General features: G+C 47.6%; 4 protein-coding genes and 1 pseudogene across 4 annotated transcripts; 4 read left to right on the top strand and 1 right to left on the bottom strand.

Annotated features, from left to right (window-relative positions):
- Positions 1-248: 248 nt before the first annotated feature.
- Positions 249-2,567, top strand: dph3 (diphthamide biosynthesis 3). The gene is made up of 3 exons (XM_029520274.1): positions 249-435; positions 727-801; positions 916-2,567. Exons 1-3 carry the CDS (start codon positions 328-330, stop codon positions 988-990), a joined length of 258 nt encoding a protein of 85 aa, XP_029376134.1. The 5' UTR covers positions 249-327; the 3' UTR covers positions 991-2,567.
- Positions 2,568-5,570: 3,003 nt separating this feature from the next.
- Positions 5,571-8,569, top strand: LOC115050794 (pinopsin-like). Its single transcript, XM_029513864.1, has 4 exons — positions 5,571-5,934; positions 6,297-6,622; positions 6,963-7,196; positions 8,336-8,569. Exons 1-4 carry the CDS (start codon positions 5,571-5,573, stop codon positions 8,567-8,569), a joined length of 1,158 nt encoding a protein of 385 aa, XP_029369724.1.
- A 3,562-nt stretch (positions 8,570-12,131) lies between these two features.
- Positions 12,132-12,964, bottom strand: LOC115050786 (beta-galactoside alpha-2,6-sialyltransferase 2-like; annotated as a pseudogene).
- Positions 12,965-14,341: 1,377 nt separating this feature from the next.
- LOC115054501 (E3 ubiquitin-protein ligase TRIM63) lies at positions 14,342-15,690 on the top strand. Its single transcript, XM_075353379.1, has one exon. It carries the CDS (start codon positions 14,352-14,354, stop codon positions 15,351-15,353), a length of 1,002 nt encoding a protein of 333 aa, XP_075209494.1. The 5' UTR covers positions 14,342-14,351; the 3' UTR covers positions 15,354-15,690.
- Positions 15,691-16,772: 1,082 nt separating this feature from the next.
- Positions 16,773-21,266, top strand: mlpha (melanophilin a). Its single transcript, XM_029522360.1, has 15 exons — positions 16,773-16,882; positions 17,499-17,720; positions 17,806-17,918; positions 18,011-18,055; positions 18,179-18,237; positions 18,319-18,408; positions 18,488-18,584; positions 18,670-18,863; positions 19,014-19,094; positions 19,160-19,390; positions 19,972-20,142; positions 20,586-20,747; positions 20,847-20,903; positions 20,958-21,033; positions 21,129-21,266. The coding sequence occupies exons 1-15, from the start codon at positions 16,773-16,775 to the stop codon at positions 21,164-21,166; spliced, it is 1,746 nt and encodes a 581-aa protein (XP_029378220.1). The 3' UTR covers positions 21,167-21,266.
- The last annotated feature ends 403 nt before the right edge of the window (positions 21,267-21,669 follow it).

Below are 21,669 nucleotides of genomic sequence, written 5' to 3'. Positions count from 1 at the left end.
CACTTAAATAATGAAAGTTTTTGTGATTCTGTACTTTCTGATTCTGTCCACACGATGGGGAGAGGATACCAGCACTGACGTCCCTGTGATCAGATCGATGATAATAATAAAACCCGGAATAATAACATAAAAAAAATCCGTATTTAATTACTTTTCGCAAAAGTTTTTTCCCTCACATTATTTTAAATCTGCACAAATCGTATTGTAAAATAAAAACAAACAACGTCATATAGTGGGGACGACGGTCTCTCGCGTCATCACGTCGCGCCTCAACACACGCTAATGACAGTCTAAGTCTGCAGTTTTTGGACTCACGTCTCCAACAAAATGTCGGTTTTTCACGACGAAATCGAGATCGAAGACTTTGAGTATGACGAGGACACGGAGACGTTTTCCTTCCCCTGTCCCTGCGGGGACAGATTCGCCATCACGAAGGTCCGTTTCCGCTAACTGCTAACAGCAGTTAGTTACCGTCATGGTCTTTACAGTAACTCAGGTCGGACAGTAAAGTTCTGCTTTCCTGCAGCCATCAGGTCCTAAAATGTCTCTCTGACGGATTTGACTCTTCCGGTTTGTATCAATACACCATCTTAACTTTCTGAAGATGCTGTTTGCTGGAGAACCAGAGATTAAGTTTGTAGGGGAGTGGGTCCAGGTTTTGTTCGTGCTGGTTCTGGTCCTTTCAGCAGTCAGCAGGTTTGGTTCTGAACTGGTCTGTTGTTGCAGGAGGACCTGGAGAACGGGGAGGACGTGGCGACATGTCCCAGCTGTTCCCTCATCGTTAAGGTCATCTATGATAAGGTCAGAGGTTGTACAGCTGATTAAAAGTCCAAGAGACCCAGATCCGTCCTGATACAACAGGAAGTGGATTTGAGAGTTGTTCTGTTAACGGTGATGACGTGTTTTGTGTTTCAGGACTTGTATGTCTCTGGAGAAATCGTCCAAACTCCGTCGTCTTCAGAATCCAGACTACAACTGGTCCAGTCCTGACCCCCCCGCCTCCCAGACACCATGTTATTTATGCAGAGACACTTTGAACTGAGCCTTCAGTTGAAGGCACAGAGGCGAAATAATTTCCTCTTTAACATGTTTTTTCTTCTCTGCAAATGAGAAACGTCAGAATTTTAAAATTAGTTTTGAGTGACAAAAGCTGATGCATTCAGGTACTGCTGGGAAAACTGAGGTCTGAAAGTCTCATCATTTGTCCTCAAGATTGTGGACCTGTTGAGGTCAGGTTGATGATGGTGACCACACACAGGCTGACGGGGGCATTGCCCGGTCCATCTGTGAGTCAGATCCTACAAAACCAACCCAGTCCAGTTTGTGGTGAGAGGAGGATTGGTCCACATCTGTCAATAAAGTTAATTTTTTTTAAATCCTGGTGTCACTTATTGTGAACCCTGTTTGACCTAATCCTATTTCCGTGGAGACAGAGGAGGCATGGCCAGATTCTCGTCTGGGAATACAGTGCTCATCCTTTCAGAGTAAATCCATTTAAATTCCTTCAGACTGCTGTAGTGGGAGTTATGGTCTTTAACACCCCTCACCCGTAACCTGACCAACCGATGGCCCTACCCCCCCCATTGAGAACATTCCTGAGCAGCTGCTGAAGGTCCAGATGTGACAGGACATGAAGGTGGAGACATTGTTTGTGCTGCTGCTGCTCAAGTGCTGGGTTGTAGGCAACACTTTTTTCTCTGAGCTTAACTGAGTCTGAAAAATGTAAAGTTTCATCAGGATGAAATCAAAACATTCAACACACAGACTGATTTTAGCTTTTGAATTTCCACCACATTCATCCAATTGTTATATGATCAGACCCTTTTTGTCAAATATTTAGCTTTGAAAGTAAAACATTTTGACTCACAGCATTCAGTTTGTTTGAACTGAGTGTTTAAACTTCAGAGCTGAAGGTCGAGCTCAGAGTTGCCCTCAGGTTTTCACACTTCCTGCTGAGAGTGACACAGCGCCTCAGCTGCACTCCAACACAACATCTGTATTTAGCTGCTGTTGCTGCTGATGAGGATGATGATGAAGAAGCCTGGGGGAGCCAGTGACCTCACATTCACTGTGAAGGTCACAGGCTGTACTAAGCTCATTTTATGAAAGTCCACACGGAGACTTGCTGTGTTCGGCAGAGAGTGGACGGACCAGGTCCTAAACAGAGCTGCTGTTGGCGGGCCCCAATCAGGCCAACAAACTGCGGCGGTCCAGGAGGAACATCTGGGACCGTAGCAGGGCAGATGTTCAGTAGTGGATACTCCAGTTCATGAACATGGGATACAACAAGGCAGTGAGTCAGATTTAGGACCAGAGTCCTGGTCTGGATGGATTCTGGAGACCAAGAAAGGCAAGAAAAACTTCATTCTGTTAACACCTTTATTTTGAAAGGTCACAGATAAATGTTGGTGCTTCCTTTTGTTTCAGAGGCTGGAGACAGAGTTGTCCCACTGGAAGGACCAATGGCATTCCTCCAATCAGGGACAACAGCATCACTATGATGAGAATGCAGCCATGGGGCCACAGGACTCCTACAGATATGGAGCTAACGCCAACTGTGACCATTAGTGATAAGCCATGATTTATTGTCAAAGTCAATAAAACCATGGATATCAAACTTGATTGATTGATTATTGCTCTAATCAGTCAGTTACAATCTGATACAAAGCCCGGTCCATTTCAGGTCCAGATATGGATTTGACTTTGGACAGCTCAGACAGCAGCCACCTCCATCTGGATGTTGAATAAAAGTGATGATGACATTCATAAACATTACCCATTTACCCAGATACCCCAGGGTGGGAATCAAACATAGTAGGGTTCATCCATGTGTGCAAACATTGCAGAAAGCAGATGCTCCAATTAAAGGACATGGAGGATGTAGCGAGCGTGAAGAGCTGAACTAGTTGGGGGCCTTCAGGGGTCAGATGTGGGCCACCATCATCACAATAACACCACCAGTTCTCCAATGCCAGGAAGTGAATCTCGACCCTCACGTGACATGCCGCCTTGATTTCATGGTGGGGGCGGAGTCTTAACATCATGTGAAACGTCCTACTGCTGCTCCAAACGCTTGAAAAGTCTTGAGCCAGTAATGTCCTCACAAACATCTGGATGAGATCACAGCTGTCAGAGCTTCTGTCAGTTTGTCTTCAGGCAGAAGGAAGAAAAACAAGAAGCCAACATTGGTTTGATTTTCTCTGAAGGAGAAACATAAGGTCGACTTTCAGCAGATGATGTCACAGGAAATGAAACCTCCGTGACAATCAGGGACGTCTCAGGTTACAGATTCAACATGAAACTCAACACTGTTCTAACGGCACGGAGAGGACACCGTCTGTCTGTCCTCTGTCCTCAGCTCCACACAAACTGACCACATAATCCTGTCCTCAAGCCCTCGTCCCTAGTCCAAACCTCCCCTCAGGACTGAGTCAGTTAGTCCTTTCATGCAGGTGGCTTCTCCTTTCTTTGGGCCTGTTTCAGACCAGATTCTCAATCCTCAAATCCGCCTCAGGACAAAGTCTAGAACCCGGTGTGTTTTCGGAGCTTTATTTTAACATCCAATGTGGACTTAGTGTGTGTGTGTGTGTGTGTGTGTGTGTATGTGTGCGCATGTCAATATGTGTGTGAGTGCGAGTTTGTCCTGCTGAGCTCTGGAGGCTGAACATAAAAATAATCCATTGGAGTTCGTGTGAAAGTAAATGACAGCATCTACTCCCAGCAGCTAACTGGGTCGCATGCAGACATACACAGATGGTGACACATCTGTACAACAGCTGCTCCACAGCTGGTTCTAATCAGAGATGATCAATAATAATCAGATTATGTGTTTGCATGTTCAAAATGTGTGTTCTCACTTGTGTCTCAGGAAACTCACTTCCTCTGGGATTTTCCAGGAAGTGATGACACACCTGCAGGCCCTCTGATGATGATGGCACCATCATGGCGATTTTGTTTGCCTTTGAGCACTCTTCTGTTTCCATCTTCTATGAAAACTCAGATGTCCAAAGACCCGCAATTATCTGTGAGGTAATGAAGCGTCATCTCGACTGACGCAGAGAAGATGCTCAATATGGCCGCCGTCCTGTGGCGCTCCATCTGGAGACACAGTTGTCACCGCCTGCGGGTTAGTCCTCAGACCTGGACCCAAGTGACCCCCATCTGTCCCCAGACCAGGAAGACTCGGAGGCTGAAAACCGACAGGTGGATCAGATCTGGTTCAGATAAAGACCACTTCAGAACCCTCATGCCACTTCTTGAGGTTGTCCTTTCAAAATAAATCTCCAGTGAGGGACCGGAAACACAGACCGACTAAGAGGTCCCTTTTGTGGTGGCCTCATGTCGGCAGTCTGAAGGGTGTCCGGTCTGTAACGTGTCCTCTAACCTTCGCAGAAGCTGGACTCCGCGGCTCCTGTTCCGGTCCACACGCTAAGGGGCTACATGATAGCATGAAAAGGTCTTGAACTGCAAGATAAACTTTGACCTTTTAAAGCACGTGTCAAACTGAAGGCCCGCAAGATCTTTTCAGTTGTGAAATGTTGAATGGCCCGGGTGCAGGTTAGGGTTAGGGTTACCCTAACCTCCTGGAACACACAACAAATCCCATCATGCTACGCAGCAGCTGCCGTGCCAATAAATAGGCTACCTGCAAGAGCACCAATTCCAGCTCTGCTGACCACACACCAATCAGCTGTGTACAAAATGTGTCGATTGTGGAGCTAATGTGGCCACAATTAAAAAATTTAAACATTTTGATTTTTATTCATGCTTTCAGGGGTGCTTTAAAAAGTCTGGAAATTGTAATATAGCAACAAAATGATAAAATCACTGACCGGTAAAAGAAAAGATGGCGCCTTTAGACTGGTGGCTTCATCTCACACGCTTTGAAGGACCCTGAGCAGAGATGAAGAGTGTCTCATATGACCCCCGGTAAACCTGGTTCAGGTCTTCTCAGGAAATACATGGTGGACCAACCCGAACCGTACTCAGAGAGAAGGGTGAAAAACAGTTGACACCAAAACGTGTAACAGAATGAAGATGGACGGATTCGGAACTGAGCTAATGAATTCGTAAAATAAACAACTTAAACGTCATTAACATCTTCCACTGTAATATATAGATAACATAACAAATTAAAAACAGACCAGATCTGGAGTCCGTGTGTGTGTGCGTTGAAGCTGTGGAAGCAGGTGTTGTACAGATGTGTGTCACTCTCAGGCTTTGGGTGCTTGGTTTTGTGTGTGTGTGTGCGTGTGTGTGCAGTGTATTTAACGCGGCGCGGCGGAGCGCAGCTCCAGTCAGTCTGCACGCGGAGGACCAGAAAGTTCGGCTCCGGATGAGGATCGGTCCGGTCCAGGATCAGACTCTTGAGCTCCGGGGGAAGATGCTGCCGAGTGGTCTGGTCTCCTTCGCCGGGTGCCGCCTCACCTCCTGTCGGTGCAGTCTGAGTCCAGGACGGGTCATATGACGCCAGACAGGTGGCAGGTCGGAAGTTCTTCCTCACACACTTTTACGCACAGTGCGTAAAATCACCTTTACGCACCAGCAGTTAGAGAAGAACAGCGCGCGCCATGTTCTCGGAGGTGAGTGACGTCAACGTGACGTTTAACCTGAGCGGGTCTCTGTCCTCCCCGGAGCAGGACTGGGGAGACCCGCCTCAGGAGCGGCTCTCCCGCGGCGGGCACCGCGTGGTGTCGGTGTTTCTGGGTTGCATTATGGTGCTCGGCCTCCTCAACAACCTGCTGGTCCTGGTTCTGTTCTGCCGGTTCAGGACTCTGCGGACCCCCGTCAACATGCTGCTCCTCAACATCAGCGTCAGCGACATGCTGGTCTGTCTGTGCGGGACGACTCTCAGCTTCGCTTCCAGCCTGCGGGGCCGCTGGCTATACGGCCGACACGGCTGCCTGTGGTACGGCTTCATCAACTCCTGCTTCGGTGAGTCCCTGACCGGGGCTCTCTAGGCTGAGGTCTATGAAGTCAATGGGAATATGTCCCTCCTCCTCCCTTTTATTGAAGTCTATGGGAAAATGTCCCTCCTCAGTAAACGTTTTCATGGTGAGTTTATGGTCTCAGTCTCTCGTTAACGGTAACATGATGTTCATTTTTTAAATGAATCTCGATAGAAACAGACCAGGAAGGAGGGGAGCGGTTAGGTGGCGGGGCTACAATTTGAATGACAGACTGGACCACCCAATCAGGAAACAGGGCAGAGATCTGCCCCACCCTTTGTCCAAATACGGTTTCTATTAGTTCCAAGAACCAGATAAAGTTTTGATGACACCCTGTTTTGTCTTCAGGTATCGTATCCCTGATCTCTCTGGCTGTCCTGTCCTACGACCGCTACAGTACCTTAATGGTGTGCAACAAGCGGGCCCCAGATTATCGGCGGCCCCTGCTGGCGGTGGGCGGGTCGTGGTTGTACTCGGTGGGATGGACGGTCCCCCCCCTGCTGGGCTGGAGCAGCTATGGGCCAGAGGGCGCCGGGACCAGCTGCTCAGTGACATGGACAGACAGGACGTCCCGCTCTCACTCTTACATCATCTGTCTGTTCATCTTCTGTCTCGGCCTCCCCGTCCTCGTCATGGTGTACTGCTACGGACGCCTGCTCTATGCCGTCAAACAGGTGGGTCACCTCACCACAGCAGCCAATCAGAGAGAGGGTACATTTCCTGTGTATGTGCATTTCTTTTCAGTCAGATCTGAGGTGATGTCACATGGATTCAGGTTGCAGACCCACAAGAACCACATGAGGTTATGAGTCCCGACTCAGTGTCAGTGAGGCAGCAAGTCCACAATCATATGATCAGAGTCAGAAGACCTGCAGAGTTATGTGATTAGAACCAGGAACAAGACCAGGATCAGGATCAGGACAGTGCTGGCCTGCATTAGCTTTAGTTCCATCTTTCAAACCAAAGTTTAATTCAGCTACTCAGTCTAAATACACCTTGTATTCTGTCTGTCAGGTGGGTCATATCAGGCGGTCAGCAGCTCGACACAGAGAGTTTCACATTCTGTTCATGGTCATCACCACGGTGGTGTGTTACCTGCTCTGCTGGATGCCATACGGCGTTGTTGCGATGATGGCCACCTTTGGCCAGCCAGGACTCATCAGCCCTGTTGCCAGTGTCATCCCGTCAATCCTCGCCAAGAGCAGCACCGTCATCAACCCCATCATATACATCCTTATGAACAAACAGGTGATGTCCGATTCTCAGACATTCTCACATATTCCCAGGATGGCGATGAAGGTCAGCTGAACTCGCTGTCTCTGGTTGGAGAGTTTTCAGAAGTATAATCAATTAACAGTGAAGCAAAGTCATTAGCCCGAGGAGTTAACAGAGCAGACACTCAAGTTATTAACTGGTAGTTTTATTTTATCCAGAGCTCAGTTATCCCTGATGTCTTTGAACAGAACTGCTACCATGGCAACATGAAGGTGTTAAATAAACTCATCTATAGAATGAAAAACTGATGACTGATTTTTGATCCTCTGTTAATCAACAAGCCTCAGAGTTATGTGGTCCTTTCAGACCAGGTCCTGACTCATATTTGGTCTCTGTCAACAGCAGACCAGTGCTGGGCCCCCAGGGGCCCCGGGGCCTGTCTCAGGTCTCTGTCACAGCTTACAGACCTGACCCAGATCTTGTTGGCATAAAAATATAAAACTGTAAACAGTATTTTATTTTTTTCTTAGAGAATAGGTTTTTAAAGTACATATGTGGTCCAATTCAGTCTGGTCTTCCTGCAGACTCAGTCCAGATGTGTTGGGTCCTGGATCAGCTGAGGTTTTGAAATTTATTCTTGATCAGAACAGATCTTATTCTCCCTCATGGTTAGAAACTACATCACCATGGAAACTAGTGATTAGGTGAAATCTCCCTGTGGCTCCTGAAGGCAGCGCAAGGTATGACGGACACTTGTCTTCACGTCCTGTTGGAAACTATTTGAGCTGGTTCAGGTGTGGATCAGGTCTGACAGTGGACTGAACTTAACCCCCTCAGCCTGACCTTTCCCTTCATCTTCAGCTCGTCTTTCTCGCCCCTGTTGACCCTCTGAATCAGGAGCTTCTCATACAGCAGTGGGTGGTACGCCCCCAGTGTGCAGGCAGCGTCATGGTAACACTCGTGGTAGTGAGACAGGTCGGTGTGACGTAGAGAAGGGATGAACTCGTACACGCTGACCTCACGACACAAAGTCGTCATCATCAGCAGGATACCTGAGACAGAGAGGAAACCTCACATCAGAGAAATTACTCCCCCCCCCCACAGAGAAAGACAGGCAGGGACAGGGACATCTGAGTTCGGTTCAGGGTCTGTGTTCTTTTTCTGCTCCTCAGTTCTACCGCTGTTTCCGGATCCTGTTGGGCTGTGGGCGCTACCTGGTGGAGAACGGACACTCATCCATGCCCTCAAAGACCACTGTGGTCCAGCTTCACATCCGCCTCTGTGACAGTAGCCCTGTTGTCACCGAGCCGCCAGTCCCCAGAGCCTGTCCGGTGGACCCAGAGAAATCCAGCGGCATGGCATCTGACAAGACCAATCCAGCCGAGCCGCTGCAGTCTGGCCTATAGACTGCCCCTTCCCTACCATGTCTTATGTCATGAGAACCCTGCCCCCTGGGAAACTGTAGCTGATGTGTCTTCGACATCACAGCTCCCCAACAAAGCTCATAATGATGTGGGCCAAATGGCGCTTTGGAGGCCCAGCAGGGCGCCACAGGCCGGTAACAGTTTCATGAACTTTTATATTGTATGTTAAAGGAACAACAAAAACAACAACGCTAAAAATAATAATGAAGCTTTTTGGTCTCTTCACCTGAACCCATACAACCCAGATCCACAACACAAACATTGATCTAACTTTCACAACAATCACTGTCACCATCCAGCTGTGACCATTCGTGATGCTGGCCGCTGAATAAAATTTGGGACAAAGAGCTGCTGACTCACCTGACTCATTGACATTCAACTGAAGATGACTGGAGCTTCATATGGGCATTGTAGTGTCATGAGAGTGAAGCCATGCCCCCTATAATTGTAGGTGGGGTGGCAGGAGATTAAGGCGATAAAAATATAAACACAGCCACATCCCCAAAACTCCAGGGGTGACAAACACATGCTCCGCCCACAGTTGAGATGGCACAATCTTCAGGTGAAATGTGACTTTCAGACACTCCATGAGTGTCTGACTGCCCTGACCCCTCTGATCTCTGTGTTAGAGCGTGGTATTGTGGCTCATACCAATGAAGCCTGATGAGGGGGGTTTGGCTGGATGGGTTCCTCAGTGTTGTCACGGATTAGGTCCCAAAGGCTCCAGATGAACTGAGGGTGAAGGATGTAGAACGGCTGCTCCGGTCGTATGCGGCGGCGCTCAACATATGGCGAGAACAAGTCGAAGTCGGGCGTCTTGAACCACTGCAGAGACATGAGATCATGAGTTAGAGCCGACGGTGATGTCAGAACTTCACTTGGATGTTGTAGGTACCTACACCAAGAACAGGTACCAGAAGAGGCAAATCTATCTATACTGCTGTGCTGGTACCTGTGCTCCAGTATAATGTCTTCTGTCCAATCTGTTGATGATTAATAATTATTGATCAGACTCTGCTGGATCATAAAACCACTGTATTGTAAACATGGTGTAACTGAGAAGTTATGAAATAAAAGTTATTATCCCAATGATGTCCTGAGCAAAGTTAGCAGCGGTGGGACTTGGGTGAGGTTGGCAGAGTAAGGCGCCGGGTCCCAGACCAGCAGGGTCACATCCTGGTACAGTGAGCTGCTGCTGAACCGGTGCTTTGGTCGAGCCACAATCTGAATGAGAAAAATGATCAGAGGTCATCAGACCAGGCAGATCATCCTCCGCCATGAAAAAGTCAGAATGTGAATGTGACGGGCCCCTCCTCTGCTGTGGCACTGTGGGGGTTTTAACTTTGTCAGGATTGGGATTAAGCACGGCTTTTTCTCCTTGCCCCCTGAACAAGAACAGAGACAGACGTGAGAAAGGCTCTGCGCTCTCATGTTAGCTGTTAGCCCTGCTATGCCCACCCCCCCCAGGCAACAGGATGTTGGTTTGGTTGTGTTTTGCTCAAGTTATTTTATTTTTCACAATCCAACACTCCATTACACCCATAGACTCACTACATGACTGATATTACTGATGGACATTAAAAAAAATATTGGTTTCTTTAATCCATCAATATCTGTGTGGTCTCCTTAATTTTGTCTGGATGTGGAATTATGTCCATGACAAGATATAGATAGATCATAATATTTTACTACAGAGACTGGAACATGAAATTGGAATTAAAGGAACTGCACTAAAGTGGTTCAAATCCTACTTATCAGATAGACATCAGTTTGTTCATGTAAACAACAGCTCCTCCTCATGTACTGTAGTCAGTCATGGAGTCCCGCAGGGTTCGGTACTTGGACCAATCCTCTTTACGCTTTATCTGCTTCCTCTAGGCAACATTATCAGGAAACACAGCATCAATTTCCACTGCTACGCAGACGATACTCAGCTGTACCTATCAATGAAGCCAAATGAAGTCTGTCAGATAGTCAGACTGCAGGCATGTCTTGAAGACATAAAAGTCTGGATGACTGGAAATTTTTTACTTCTCAACTCTGACAAAACAGAAGTTATTGTACTCGGTCCTAAGCACCTCAGAAAAATACTATCTAATCATCTCATCAGTTTGGACGGCATTACTTTGGCCTCCAGCTCCACTGTAAGAAACCTTGGAGTAATTTTTGACCAGGACATGTCCTTTGTCCCTCACATAAAACAAGTTAGTCGGGCAGCTTTCTTCCACCTGAGAAACATTAGGAAAATCAGAAACATCCTTTCTCAGGATGATGCAGAAAAACTAGTCCATGCATTTGTAACTTCTAGGCTGGACTACTGTAACTCATTACTATCTGGATGTCCAAACAAATCTCTAAAAGGCCTTCAGTTAATTCAGAATGCTGCTGCACGAATATTAACAGGAACTAGGAAAAGAGATCACATCTCTCCCGTGTTAGCTGCTCTTCATTGGCTGCCAGTAAAATATAGAGTAGAATTCAAAATCCTTCTTTTAACATATAAAACTCTTAATGGCCAAGCTCCATCGTATCTCAGAGAGCTCATAGTTCCTTACTGTCCTAGCAGGCCACTCCGCTCTCTAGATGGAGGTTTACTTGTGGTTCCTAGAGTCTCCAAGAGTAAATCTGGAGGCAGATCGTTCAGTTATCAGGCTCCTCTTCTATGGAACCAACTCCCAGCATCGGTCCAGGGGGCGGACTCTTTAGTAACTTTCAAGACCAGGCTTAAAACCTTCCTGTATGACAGAGCGTACAGTTAAAAAGTCCTCTACTCTTTAGGTATGCTGCTATAGGCCTAGGCTGCTGGGGGAAGGACTGAGCTTCTCTCTCTCTCTCTCTCTCTCTCTCTCGCTCTCTGTCTCTCCCTGTCACCCTCTCTCCCTCTTTCTCTCTAACTCCCTCCTTGCATGCGCTGATAAAAACCATCCTTCTTAAAAAAAAAAAAAAAAAAACAGTTTCACCCAGTTGTAAGCATTTATACTGCATTTACTAACCATGTTCTGCCAAAGTCTCTGTCTCTCCCAGTTCCTCTCCTCTCTCTCCCTGTCCTCATCCTGCAGGTGGTGACTCATCTCCATCCCATGTTCCTGCAACACCTGCTGGTCCCATATAGCATGAATTCTGTATTACAGCTCAACTCCATGAACTTCATGCAACAACATGTTCCTGCCTACACCCCCCCCCTCCAATGCCTGCCTGTCTCTCTCTCTCTCTCTCTCTCAACCCAACCGGTCGAGGCAGATGGCCGCCCCCCCTGAGCCTGGTTCTGCTCGAGGTTTCTGCCTCTTAAAGGAAGTTTTTCCTTGCCACTGTTGCCAAGTGCTTGCTCATCGGGGGATCTGTTGGGTCTCTTTAAATAAATTTATAAAGAGTTTGGTCTAGACCTGCTCTATATGTAAAGTGCCTTGATGTAACTTTGTTATGATTTGGCGCTATACAAATAAATCTATACAAATAAATCTGATTTGATTTGATTTGATTTGACAACAAAGGAAAAATAATAAAAAATGTTTCAAATAAAATAGACAATAGAAAGAGCAGAAAATTATTGTACCTGAGAATTGATGATGCGGATGGTGGTCTTGTTTCCCACATCCCTCTCAAAACCCCTGGTGGGGGCAGCGTTGAATCAAAGCACAGCATCATGGGAATCTGAGTGCAACAGGAGAACACTCACATTTTTTATTTTGGTCCAGAATCAACATGTGTAATGGCAGAGACTCACTGGTCCTGTATGTGGCCTGTGTGGGGTCTTACCAATCTCCAGCCTCAGTGATGAGTTCAGGAGTGCTCCAGCTGAGGTCACCACAGCACAGCTCTCATAGTGGGATGTCTGAAGCTCCTGCAGGCTCAGTGAAGGCACTAGCCGGTCCCAACCCAGACTGGAGAACGGCTTCTCAGTCCCATCCAGGGTCCGAATGGTGGTCCTCCACTTCAGATCACAGTACAGCTGAGGACTGGACCTATGGGCCCCTGTCGGGCCTCGGGAGTCCACCCTGTGTTTGTTGGACCTCAGTTGGATCTTCAGCACCCTTGAGGACTCAGCATCCCTGTAGACAGGTTCCCGGACCACAATCCTTGCAGAAGCTCCAGAGACTGCTTCCTGTAGTAGTCCCAAGACCTGAACCAGAAGTCAGTCTTCATCTTCCTCCAGTCCTCTGACAGTCCAGCAGGACTCAGAGACCAACTTGGGGTTCTGTTACCTCTCTGAATCACAGAAGTCAAGTGGCGGGCTTCAGTTCTGATGAGTCCAGAGTCTGAAGACCTGGTCTGAGGCACAGAGGGAGATCTGGGGTCCAGAATGTGGCCTAACAGTAACAAGAAGAGGAGGAGCCAGACCAGCAGAACCACCAGAGTCCACTTCCTCCAGGACTTCATAGTGGATTAAAGAGGTTGGTCCTGAGGGGGAGCAGAGTCTCTTTAAGACATACAACTACAAATCTGCACAGCTACCCACCTTCCCATTGTCTGGTTTGCTGCACTGGTGAAGTTTTGAAGCTCAGACCAGAGGAGAATGAGAATCCCAACACAGATTCAGGTCCATACTGTTCCTTCTTTTGGTTGGTCTTTTCTTACTCCCGAACTTCCTTTTGTGCTTCCTAACAACCATTGGATTGAATCCAGCTCTGTTGAAGGAAGGAACAGAATCAAACCTGGTGTCTCCTCCACTTTTTTCTTCACCATCTCCTCCTGACTTTTAATGAGCTTCACCTCATTAACAGTCTGAGAGAGTCCAGGTCTGAGTCTGGTTACCAGGCCGCATCCCCCTCAAGTCTACGTCCAGACCGGAAGCAGCACAGTGAAAGCCTCCCATTTGCCAGGCTGCAAAACCGTTGCCTGGCAACACAACAGTTCACTGTACACTTGAATGTAACGCAATACAAGGACTTTTTTGGAACATTATGAGTCTCATCCAGTCCCCCAGATACTCTGCCACCACTTTAATAAAATAAAATGTGTCAACAACAATTAAGAAGTAACATCAGCAGTAAACATGAAAACACACCAATGAGGTTTCACACACTGAAAGAGACACATCCAGAAATGCATGCTGGGAAGTGGATTAATAATCATGAATTAAATTAATTAGACTCCATTATGTTGAATGTTTATTTCTTTGTTCAGACTTATATTCAGCACAATTTTAATAAATGGTTTTAGACTGATTTTTGGGTTAAGTCACTGACAGTAAATCAAATATACACATCTGATGTTTATCAACATGTTGCTGAACTTTGTCTGACAACTTTTCCATGAAATTGTTACAGGAGCTGCTGTTCAACCAGCACATGACAGTTTGTGTAAGTGTCCGTGTGTTACACAACAGCAGCAGTAAACACACACAGCAGAACATCAAGCTGACACCCAGAAATCCGCAGCGCACAGTCTCAAGGTTTGTCCACAGCAACAGAAACAACACGCAGTGTGTTTCCAGGGGTACCAAGGAAAGGATAACGTCTTTGTGTCAAGATATACAAAAACAATGTATGTGTTTTGTTTTTATTTTTAATATTCTATGTTCTATTGTTTTAATGTTTACTATTTTTATGTGTTTAGAGTCTGAGTTCATGCAACATGTCAGCAGTGTGTGTCTGTGTGATGGGCTGTGATCCTTACTAAGACATGTGCAACAGCTGGGAGGGGCTGGAGTCTATTTTCTCTGAAGCATTTTGACCAACAGCCAGCTGGGGGGGTCCAGTGTCACTGTACAGGGTATAAAGGTCGGGGTGGGCAGCAGGCAGGGTAGATAGAAACAGCTGAGGACATGGACATCCAAACAGGTCGAGTGGTGCGTCCCCTCGGAGCCATGGAGAGTCTGGAGAGGCAGCTGAGCTGCCCCATCTGCCTGGACATGTTCACCAAGCCGGTGGTCATCCTGCCCTGCCAGCACAACCTCTGCCGCGGCTGCGCCAGCGACCTGTTCGAGTCCAGGAACCCCTACCACTTCTCCGGGGGCACCTTCCGCTGTCCCACTTGCCGCTTCGAGGTCATATTGGACCGACACGGAGTCTATGGCTTGCAGAGGAACCTGCTGGTGGAAAATATCATTGACATCTACAAGCAACAGCAGGAGAACCAGGGGGAAGTAGAGGACCCCCCCCTGAAGGACAAGGACACCAAGGAGCCCCGGTGTAAGGAGCACGAGGACGAACGCATCAACATCTACTGCGTCACCTGTCAGACCCCCACGTGCTCCATGTGCAAGGTGTTCGGTCAGCACAAAGACTGCGAGGTGTCTCCTCTGCTGGCCGTCTACCAGACCCAGAAGACGGAGCTGCGTGCCGCTGTGGAGCTGTTGGCTGCCGGGAACAGCTGCGTCCAGGCCGCCATGGCGCAGATTGATGACACCTGCAAGTTGATCCAGGACAATGGGGAGCGGCAGAGGAGGCGGCTGGGCGAGAGCTTCGATCTGCTGTACGCCATCCTGGAGGAAAGGAAGGCTGAGCTGCTGGAGCACATCAGCCAAGAGGAGCTGGACAAGCTTGCGGCGCTGCGGGCTCAAGCCGAACGCTACCGCGAGCAGCTGCAGCTCAGTGGACGCCTGCAGGAGAAGCTGCAGCAGAACCTGCAGCAATGTGGGGCCGCAGAGTTCCTGCTCTCTGCCAAACAACTCCAGGAGGAAGCCCAACAGGCAACCTGCGGGGTCAAGCTGAAAGGGCCCGAGCCAGGATTCGAGAGCATGAATCATCTGAACCTCAACACGGAGGAGCTGGAAGTTCTGCTGGCCTGCATGGACTTCAGGAAAGATGGACAGGACGAAGACTAGCAGTGAGGAAGACCAGGATCCTGGGAGAGGTGAAGCAGTAAGAAGGACTTTTAATGGACTAATCCAAAGAGAATGAGACCATGGGCCCCACAGAGAGCAGAACCAAGACCCGGTCCGGGGGGGAAGTGAGTGAGACTTTGGGAGCTGTGTGTTCAGGAAGAGGAACTGGAACCGTGCAATATTTTTTTACTGCTCCAAAACAAGATTTTCTATAAAACTTTTTTTACTTTTCTAAGTTGAATGTTTTTCGGTCCTGAGACCCGACCAAGTCTGGACTACTGACTTTGAATAGTGTTTTGTGATTTTGCGGTAGTTCACACCAGTGTTAATAAAGTTAATAAAGTTTGATAGTTTATCCTGTGTCTTTGTTGTTTGTGATCCAACATTAGACAGAAGAAGAAGGAAAAGATCCACAATGACTCAGATGTATTTTGGTTTCAGGGACAGTCCCACACCCATCCAACAGGCTGTTTATAGATCTGCACATGTTCACCTATATTTACCACAGTCAGTGAATGCCACATAGCCTTGTTTAGACTGTTGGTGTGAATTAAGTTATTTATGTCGAGTGACGATGGGTGCACACAGTGGGGGGTGACCCAGATTGATTGAAGCATGCTGGGACTGGGGGAACAGGGAGGACAAAGAGGTCAACCAGGTCACATGACATCACAATCATTACGGCCACATATGAACACACAACGCCAACATCCTCCCCTCCTTCATCATCATCACCCGCCTTCCCCTCATCTTTCTGTGCAGACTGATTGGACGCGGTGCTGCACATGAGACAGACAGACACACAGACTTCTGTTAAAATCACACAGTGTATAGTTATGTTGTTGTCAGGAGGTTGTTGTCAGCTGATCAGCTGACTGAGCAGAAACTTAGTTTAATTCACTTCAGCCTACAGCCTGAACAGGTCGGTCTGCTCTCCTTTACTGATTTATCTTTTTATCTTCTTTAACTCATTTGTCTCATTTTATTAATTTCATTTTTGAATTCAACCACTTTGGTTAATTTTACTCATTTAACTAACTAAATAACTTTAGTGAACTTTACTGAAGCAGAACTCAAGCTTCTGACTCCAATTATTTCACAGAACTCTGTTTTCATCTCATTTTCACTTATATTGGTTCAGTTTAATTGTTTAATATTTGAAATGTAAATCAAAAGATGAAAGATGTTGAGTGAGTCCTCGTTGATCAGCTGCTTCATCCTCACTGACTGATCTCAGGGAGTGGTCATCAACCAGACACTCAGCCTGACTGAGCTGAGTCTGAACAGCTGCATTGATGTTGGTCTGAGTCTAAAAGCATTTGATTTAGTCTAGTCAACGTCCTTTTCTTTAACATTACAGTCTTCTCTTAAAAAGGTATGATTTCTTTCTTTGATGTCTGATTTTGCTGTTTCAGTGTCATGGAGAGAAAACTGGATCTTTCCCGTCTGACGGATGAAGAAGCCAAACATGTGTGGGAGGTGATTCAACGAGACTTTAACCTCCGTAAGAAAGAAGAAGAAAGATTGGGGTATGTTGTCCTGTTCCTCTGTCCCCCATCCATCTATCATCCTGTCCCTCTGTCCATCCACCTCTGCACAAATCTCTCTAATTAATGATGTAAAATCACTGCAGCTCAATCTTATGAAGGGAAATAAAAAAGGGGGGAGGGCAGCTCACCTGGACAGGGGACCTTCAGGGTGTGACATCATGTGACTGTTGGACGACTGAAAGACGTCATTGTCTCAGCCGATCACAGATCTGTCACATGAACCAGGAGCTGCTGCAGGAAACAGGAAGCTTACAAAGACGCCCTGTGTCTCGATCAAACTCCCTAAGACACACACATACACAGTCTGACTTTAAATACTGAACATAATGCAGATTTTCCTCCAGGGTGAAGCTGATCAAAGATGATTATTACATCAAATGTAAAAAAAAAAAAATGTCCCACATATGTTCAGGATGTAATACCCTGGTGACCTATCAATATGTAAACGACTAGAGTCTGGATGTTCTGGTCCGTTCCAGCCCAGTCCGGTCTGGTCTGGTCTGGTCTCAAATCTCCCTTCCTGATGTTTACTCGTGCTGGTCCAGTTTCTCTGAAGACTCCAGCAGGTCTCCAAGTCTAACCCTTGTGTCCTCAGGGAGCTGAAGACGAAGATTGAGAAGGAGGACACGAAGCGGGAACTGCTGGGTTCTCAGAACAAAGTATCCGACTCTCTGTGCATCCGATGTCTCCAACCCTTCAAGTTCTTGGTCAACAGCAAGCGTCAGTGTCTGGACTGTCACATGTTCACCTGCAAGTCCTGCAGCCGCTACAACAAGAAGGAGCACGGCTGGGTGTGTGACAACTGCCGCATGACCAGGTGTGGGGAGGGGGCAGGAAGACAGGTGAGGAGTTGAGGAGAAACATGTTAGCATTCTTTAATCTGTTGTCCTTGTTGTTTATAGAGTGTTGAAGATGGGGACTCTGGGCTGGTACCATGACAACGTCAGAAACCGGTTTAAACGCTTTGGTAGCGCCAAGGTCATGAGGTCACTGTACAAGAGGCTGAACGGGGACGGTGAGTCATAAGTTTTCTCCTGTACAGAAATTATCCACCAGAAATAACATCAAATACATTTTCTTTCAAAACTAAAATATCTGTTTGATCAGGCGGTCGAGACGATGACACTCAGAGTATGCCGGACACCCGGAACTGTGAGTAAACAACTACAAAACAACTATATCCATGTTGTTTACTTCAACTGTATTTATGTCGACGCAGATTTGTGTTGTGTACAGTGATTCATATGACTGACTCAGGTGTTGTCACACCTGCAGACATGTATAATGGCGGTGAGGATGACCACGGCGAGGCCGAGGCTCATCGATACAAAGTGGTAAACACAAAAACGAGACATGATCTCGTTGATCATGATGGTTGGCCGGCAGGATGCTCAACTTACTGTTTGTCTCTGCAGATGAGGAAGAGCAAACGTCTGCTGTCTGTCCATCCAATGGACTTTGACTCCGAAGAATATTTCCCTCACTCACGGCGCCAGTCAGTCCAGGTAGGCCTGAGGCCCCACCCCCTCTGTGTGTTACAGCAGGAGAATTGTGTTGTTGCGTCTGACAGTGTGTGGGTTACAGCAGGAGGATCGAGGCTACAGGAACGATGGAGACTACGACATGTACAATCACTGCGGGAACCGCAGGAGGAGTGTGGACCGCTACGCTATGAGACCAGGTCAGCTCCTCTGGACCTGGACCAGGGCCTGGACCAGGGCCTGTGTGTATTAACTTGTGTGTGTGTTTGTACCTGTGTGTGTCAGATGACTATGGGGAGAACAGGATGGTCCGGACCCGGTCTCTGTCTAAGATCAGTTCTTCAGTGGCCCGGCAGCAGTATGTGGACACTTCTGATGAGGAGGAGTACCAGAGGTACCCCCCCATGTATCAGCAGCCCCCCCACCGCCGCAAGAACAGCAGAGTATCCTCTCAGGACAACTTGGGACAAGCCCCGCCCGTGAGACCAGACTCCATCCACAACATCTGTCTTGTCCAAACACTCAGTCTTCCACTCAGAGCTGTGTTCCAACTAACATGGTCCGAAACAGGTCCTTCAGTTCTGAGACCCTTGTGGTCCTGATCAGGTACTCTCTGGTTCTCTCCGCAGATAAACGAGCTGAACAAACGCATGTGGGCCATCGAAAGTCTGCTGAGTCGGCTGGAGGAGAAGATGACGCCAAATGATGAGGTAAGGTAGGTCAGTGATGTCACATCCTGCTTTAGTGTGAACCTCCTGACTCCTGTGTCCCTCAGAAGTCCACACCGTCATGTCCCAACGAGGAGGAGAAGCTGAGGAGGAAGCTGAGCGAGTTGGCAGGAAACCTGAGCGATAAGGGTCTGTCTTCAGAGGACGAGGCCACCAGGAAGACCGCCCTCCTGGGAAAAGGCCTGTCCAGCGTCAGGGGACCTGTGGTCACTCTGGAAACACGGAAGGACAAAAACCTGAGTTCGTCCAGCGATGAGATGCCCACAGAGGCTCAGAAGGTAGGAAAGGTCTATCAGCTCCTGGTTCCAAGGTTAGTGACTCTGATCTGGTCCACAGAAAGACAGACAAGAGGGACCAGCTGGGAGTCCAACAGAGACTGAGTATGTGAGGTCACATGGATTTGAAATGAATGAAGACAGACAAGACTAGAAACAGATTCTGAATGTTGAACTGATGTTATGACAGACTGCATGACTGTCTCCTGACTAACAGACTGAGGACAGCAGTTACCGGCCCAGACCACAGACCAGGGGCCAGGGAGCAGACCCTCAGTGGGTTTACCAAAGGAGAACTGTTTCTTGGTGGTCTAGGATGGACTTAAGATTTGGTTTCTAAAACACTGTTCATAGTCATGTGGTCATAACCACTTCCTGTGGGGCCGTTCAACAGGCAGAGAACTTAACCTGGAATCAAATTCATCTTTAGTGGTGGAAAACCTGATTGTGTGAACATGACAGCATTGAAGGGGGACTGAGGACGTTCGTCCAGACTTAGGTGATGCGTTGGCGTATGGGCTGGTAGCTGCTGTGGGACGAGACGTTTTCCAGCTGCTAACATCTGTCCTCTACATGGCTTTCAGAGATCCACTGCTGCGGCGCTCTGTGACCTCACCACTGAGGTCCTGAGAACCATTAACGCCACAGAAAACGTAATGGTTGAGTTCGGCCTATCAGAGCCAACCGACCGCTCCCTCTTAGTAGGCACTGACGTAAAGCAGGCTGATGATGCTTTCAGGGAACTTGAGGAAAATGTAAGCTTCAAACATAAACTGCATGACTCCTCCTCCTCTAACCCTCCCTGTCTGAAGGTCCACTAAGCCCTGCCCCCCTAACTTCATCTGAAGCATGACTCCAACATGTGGACTGGCTTAAACCCCCAGCTGTTGTGTCCAGTCTGTTACTCAGGGCTGAGCACCTGTCACATACCGTCTGGTTCTGCACCCAGGGTCAAGGCTTCAGGGTCAAGGTCCCTGACAGTCAGGCTGTCAGATGTGGAGCTCAGGGCCACGTGTTGTCAGGATTTTTACGGAGACCTGGTCTAGACCAAATGGACCCAGTGTCCACTGGTTTGAAGTGTTAGAGAACCAGGCTGTAGTCCAGGTCTCAGCCCTTCTCTGTGGCTCTGTAGTCAGTGATCTGTGGGGCAGGGCCTCCAGTGCTGCCCTCAGCTCACCCAGGCATGTCACCTGTGCAGGTGTACATCACAGCTGGTCAGTCCTACGAATTGGAGTCCAAGCTGCGGAAACTGGAGCAGAACGCCAAGAATCGTTTTGGAGGGACAACAGACTCAGAGCTGTCCGAGTTGGAGGATGTGGTCACTATGACTGCTGCCAGAGTCCAGAGCGCAGAGAGTGAGGTGGGTCAGGACTAAACTGGAGACACAATCAGAGAATCATGAGACACCATGGTGAGGCAGACTTCTCATTGGACAACTCGGTCATGTGGCTCTCTGCAGGTTTCAGACATTGAGACAAGAATCGCCGCTCTGAGCGCTGTCGGCCACAAGAAGAAGGTTTGATGCTTTCTTTGATCTCTGTTCATGAAAGTGAGACCTTTTATTGAACAGAATCCTTCTGGTCTGTTTCTGCAGGGATCTGGATCTGGATCTCATCAGAGGAAGAAGTCCTCACAGGATCTCAACAGTAAGATGGGAGACAGTCAGTAGTGATTATTGATGATTGATATGCTCCGACAGATGGCGTTTGATTTCAAATATTCTTTTTTTTTCCCCTGACAGAAACTAATGGAGCACAGAGGAGATCAAATATGTACTGAACCACTGAACCGTACTCTCCTCCTTTGTCCACCTTTAAGTTTAAGCCCTTTAACAAAAAAAACATGACAAAGAGCCACAGCGCGCGCACGCACACACACACACACACACACACACACACACACACACAAGTTCAAAGAATCAAAGATCCTGAAGGAAAAGATAAAAAGAAATCCAAATAAGTCTCATGTTAACTTTTAAAAAGAATAAGAAGAAATAAAAAATAAATAAATAAATAAATAAATAAATAAAAAAAATCACCAGACACTAACTGTTGTGTTGAGTGGAGGTGATATCACCTTCAGGAGATGATGAAGATAACCTGACGCTCCAGTGACATAAGGCACGGTGGCAGGGGCTGGCAGGTTAGCACGGTGACACTAACATTTACTTACAAGGATTCGACGCCACACCTTCAAACACAAACATGATGAGAACAGTAAATCAACATTTTTATTGAGACTATGAAGAAAATAAATGTTATGTTGGTGTTTATTCGTGACTG

This window comes from Echeneis naucrates, chromosome 2, assembly GCF_900963305.1.
Source record: "Echeneis naucrates chromosome 2, fEcheNa1.1, whole genome shotgun sequence".
Lineage (NCBI taxonomy): Eukaryota > Metazoa > Chordata > Actinopteri > Carangiformes > Echeneidae > Echeneis > Echeneis naucrates.
This window is presented reverse-complemented; position numbering and strand designations above follow the sequence as displayed.

What these genes read in the sequence shown, in the direction of transcription:
- dph3 (XM_029520274.1), top strand. Translation starts at nt 328, where the DNA reads ATGTCGGTTTTTCACGACGAAATCGAGATCGAAGACTTTGAGTATGAC. An exon ending in ACAGATTCGCCATCACGAAG is followed by an intron (nt 436 to 726) that starts GTCCGTTTCCGC and finishes CTGTTGTTGCAG; the next exon opens with GAGGACCTGGAGAACGGGGA. An exon ending in TTAAGGTCATCTATGATAAG is followed by an intron (nt 802 to 915) that starts GTCAGAGGTTGT and finishes TTTGTGTTTCAG; the next exon opens with GACTTGTATGTCTCTGGAGA.
- LOC115050794 (XM_029513864.1), top strand. Translation starts at nt 5,571, where the DNA reads ATGTTCTCGGAGGTGAGTGACGTCAACGTGACGTTTAACCTGAGCGGG. An exon ending in CTTCATCAACTCCTGCTTCG is followed by an intron (nt 5,935 to 6,296) that starts GTGAGTCCCTGA and finishes TTTTGTCTTCAG; the next exon opens with GTATCGTATCCCTGATCTCT. An exon ending in TGCTCTATGCCGTCAAACAG is followed by an intron (nt 6,623 to 6,962) that starts GTGGGTCACCTC and finishes TCTGTCTGTCAG; the next exon opens with GTGGGTCATATCAGGCGGTC.
- LOC115054501 (XM_075353379.1), top strand. Translation starts at nt 14,352, where the DNA reads ATGGACATCCAAACAGGTCGAGTGGTGCGTCCCCTCGGAGCCATGGAG.
- mlpha (XM_029522360.1), top strand. Translation starts at nt 16,773, where the DNA reads ATGGAGAGAAAACTGGATCTTTCCCGTCTGACGGATGAAGAAGCCAAA. An exon ending in TATGCCGGACACCCGGAACT is followed by an intron (nt 18,056 to 18,178) that starts GTGAGTAAACAA and finishes TCACACCTGCAG; the next exon opens with ACATGTATAATGGCGGTGAG. An exon ending in AGGCTCATCGATACAAAGTG is followed by an intron (nt 18,238 to 18,318) that starts GTAAACACAAAA and finishes TTGTCTCTGCAG; the next exon opens with ATGAGGAAGAGCAAACGTCT.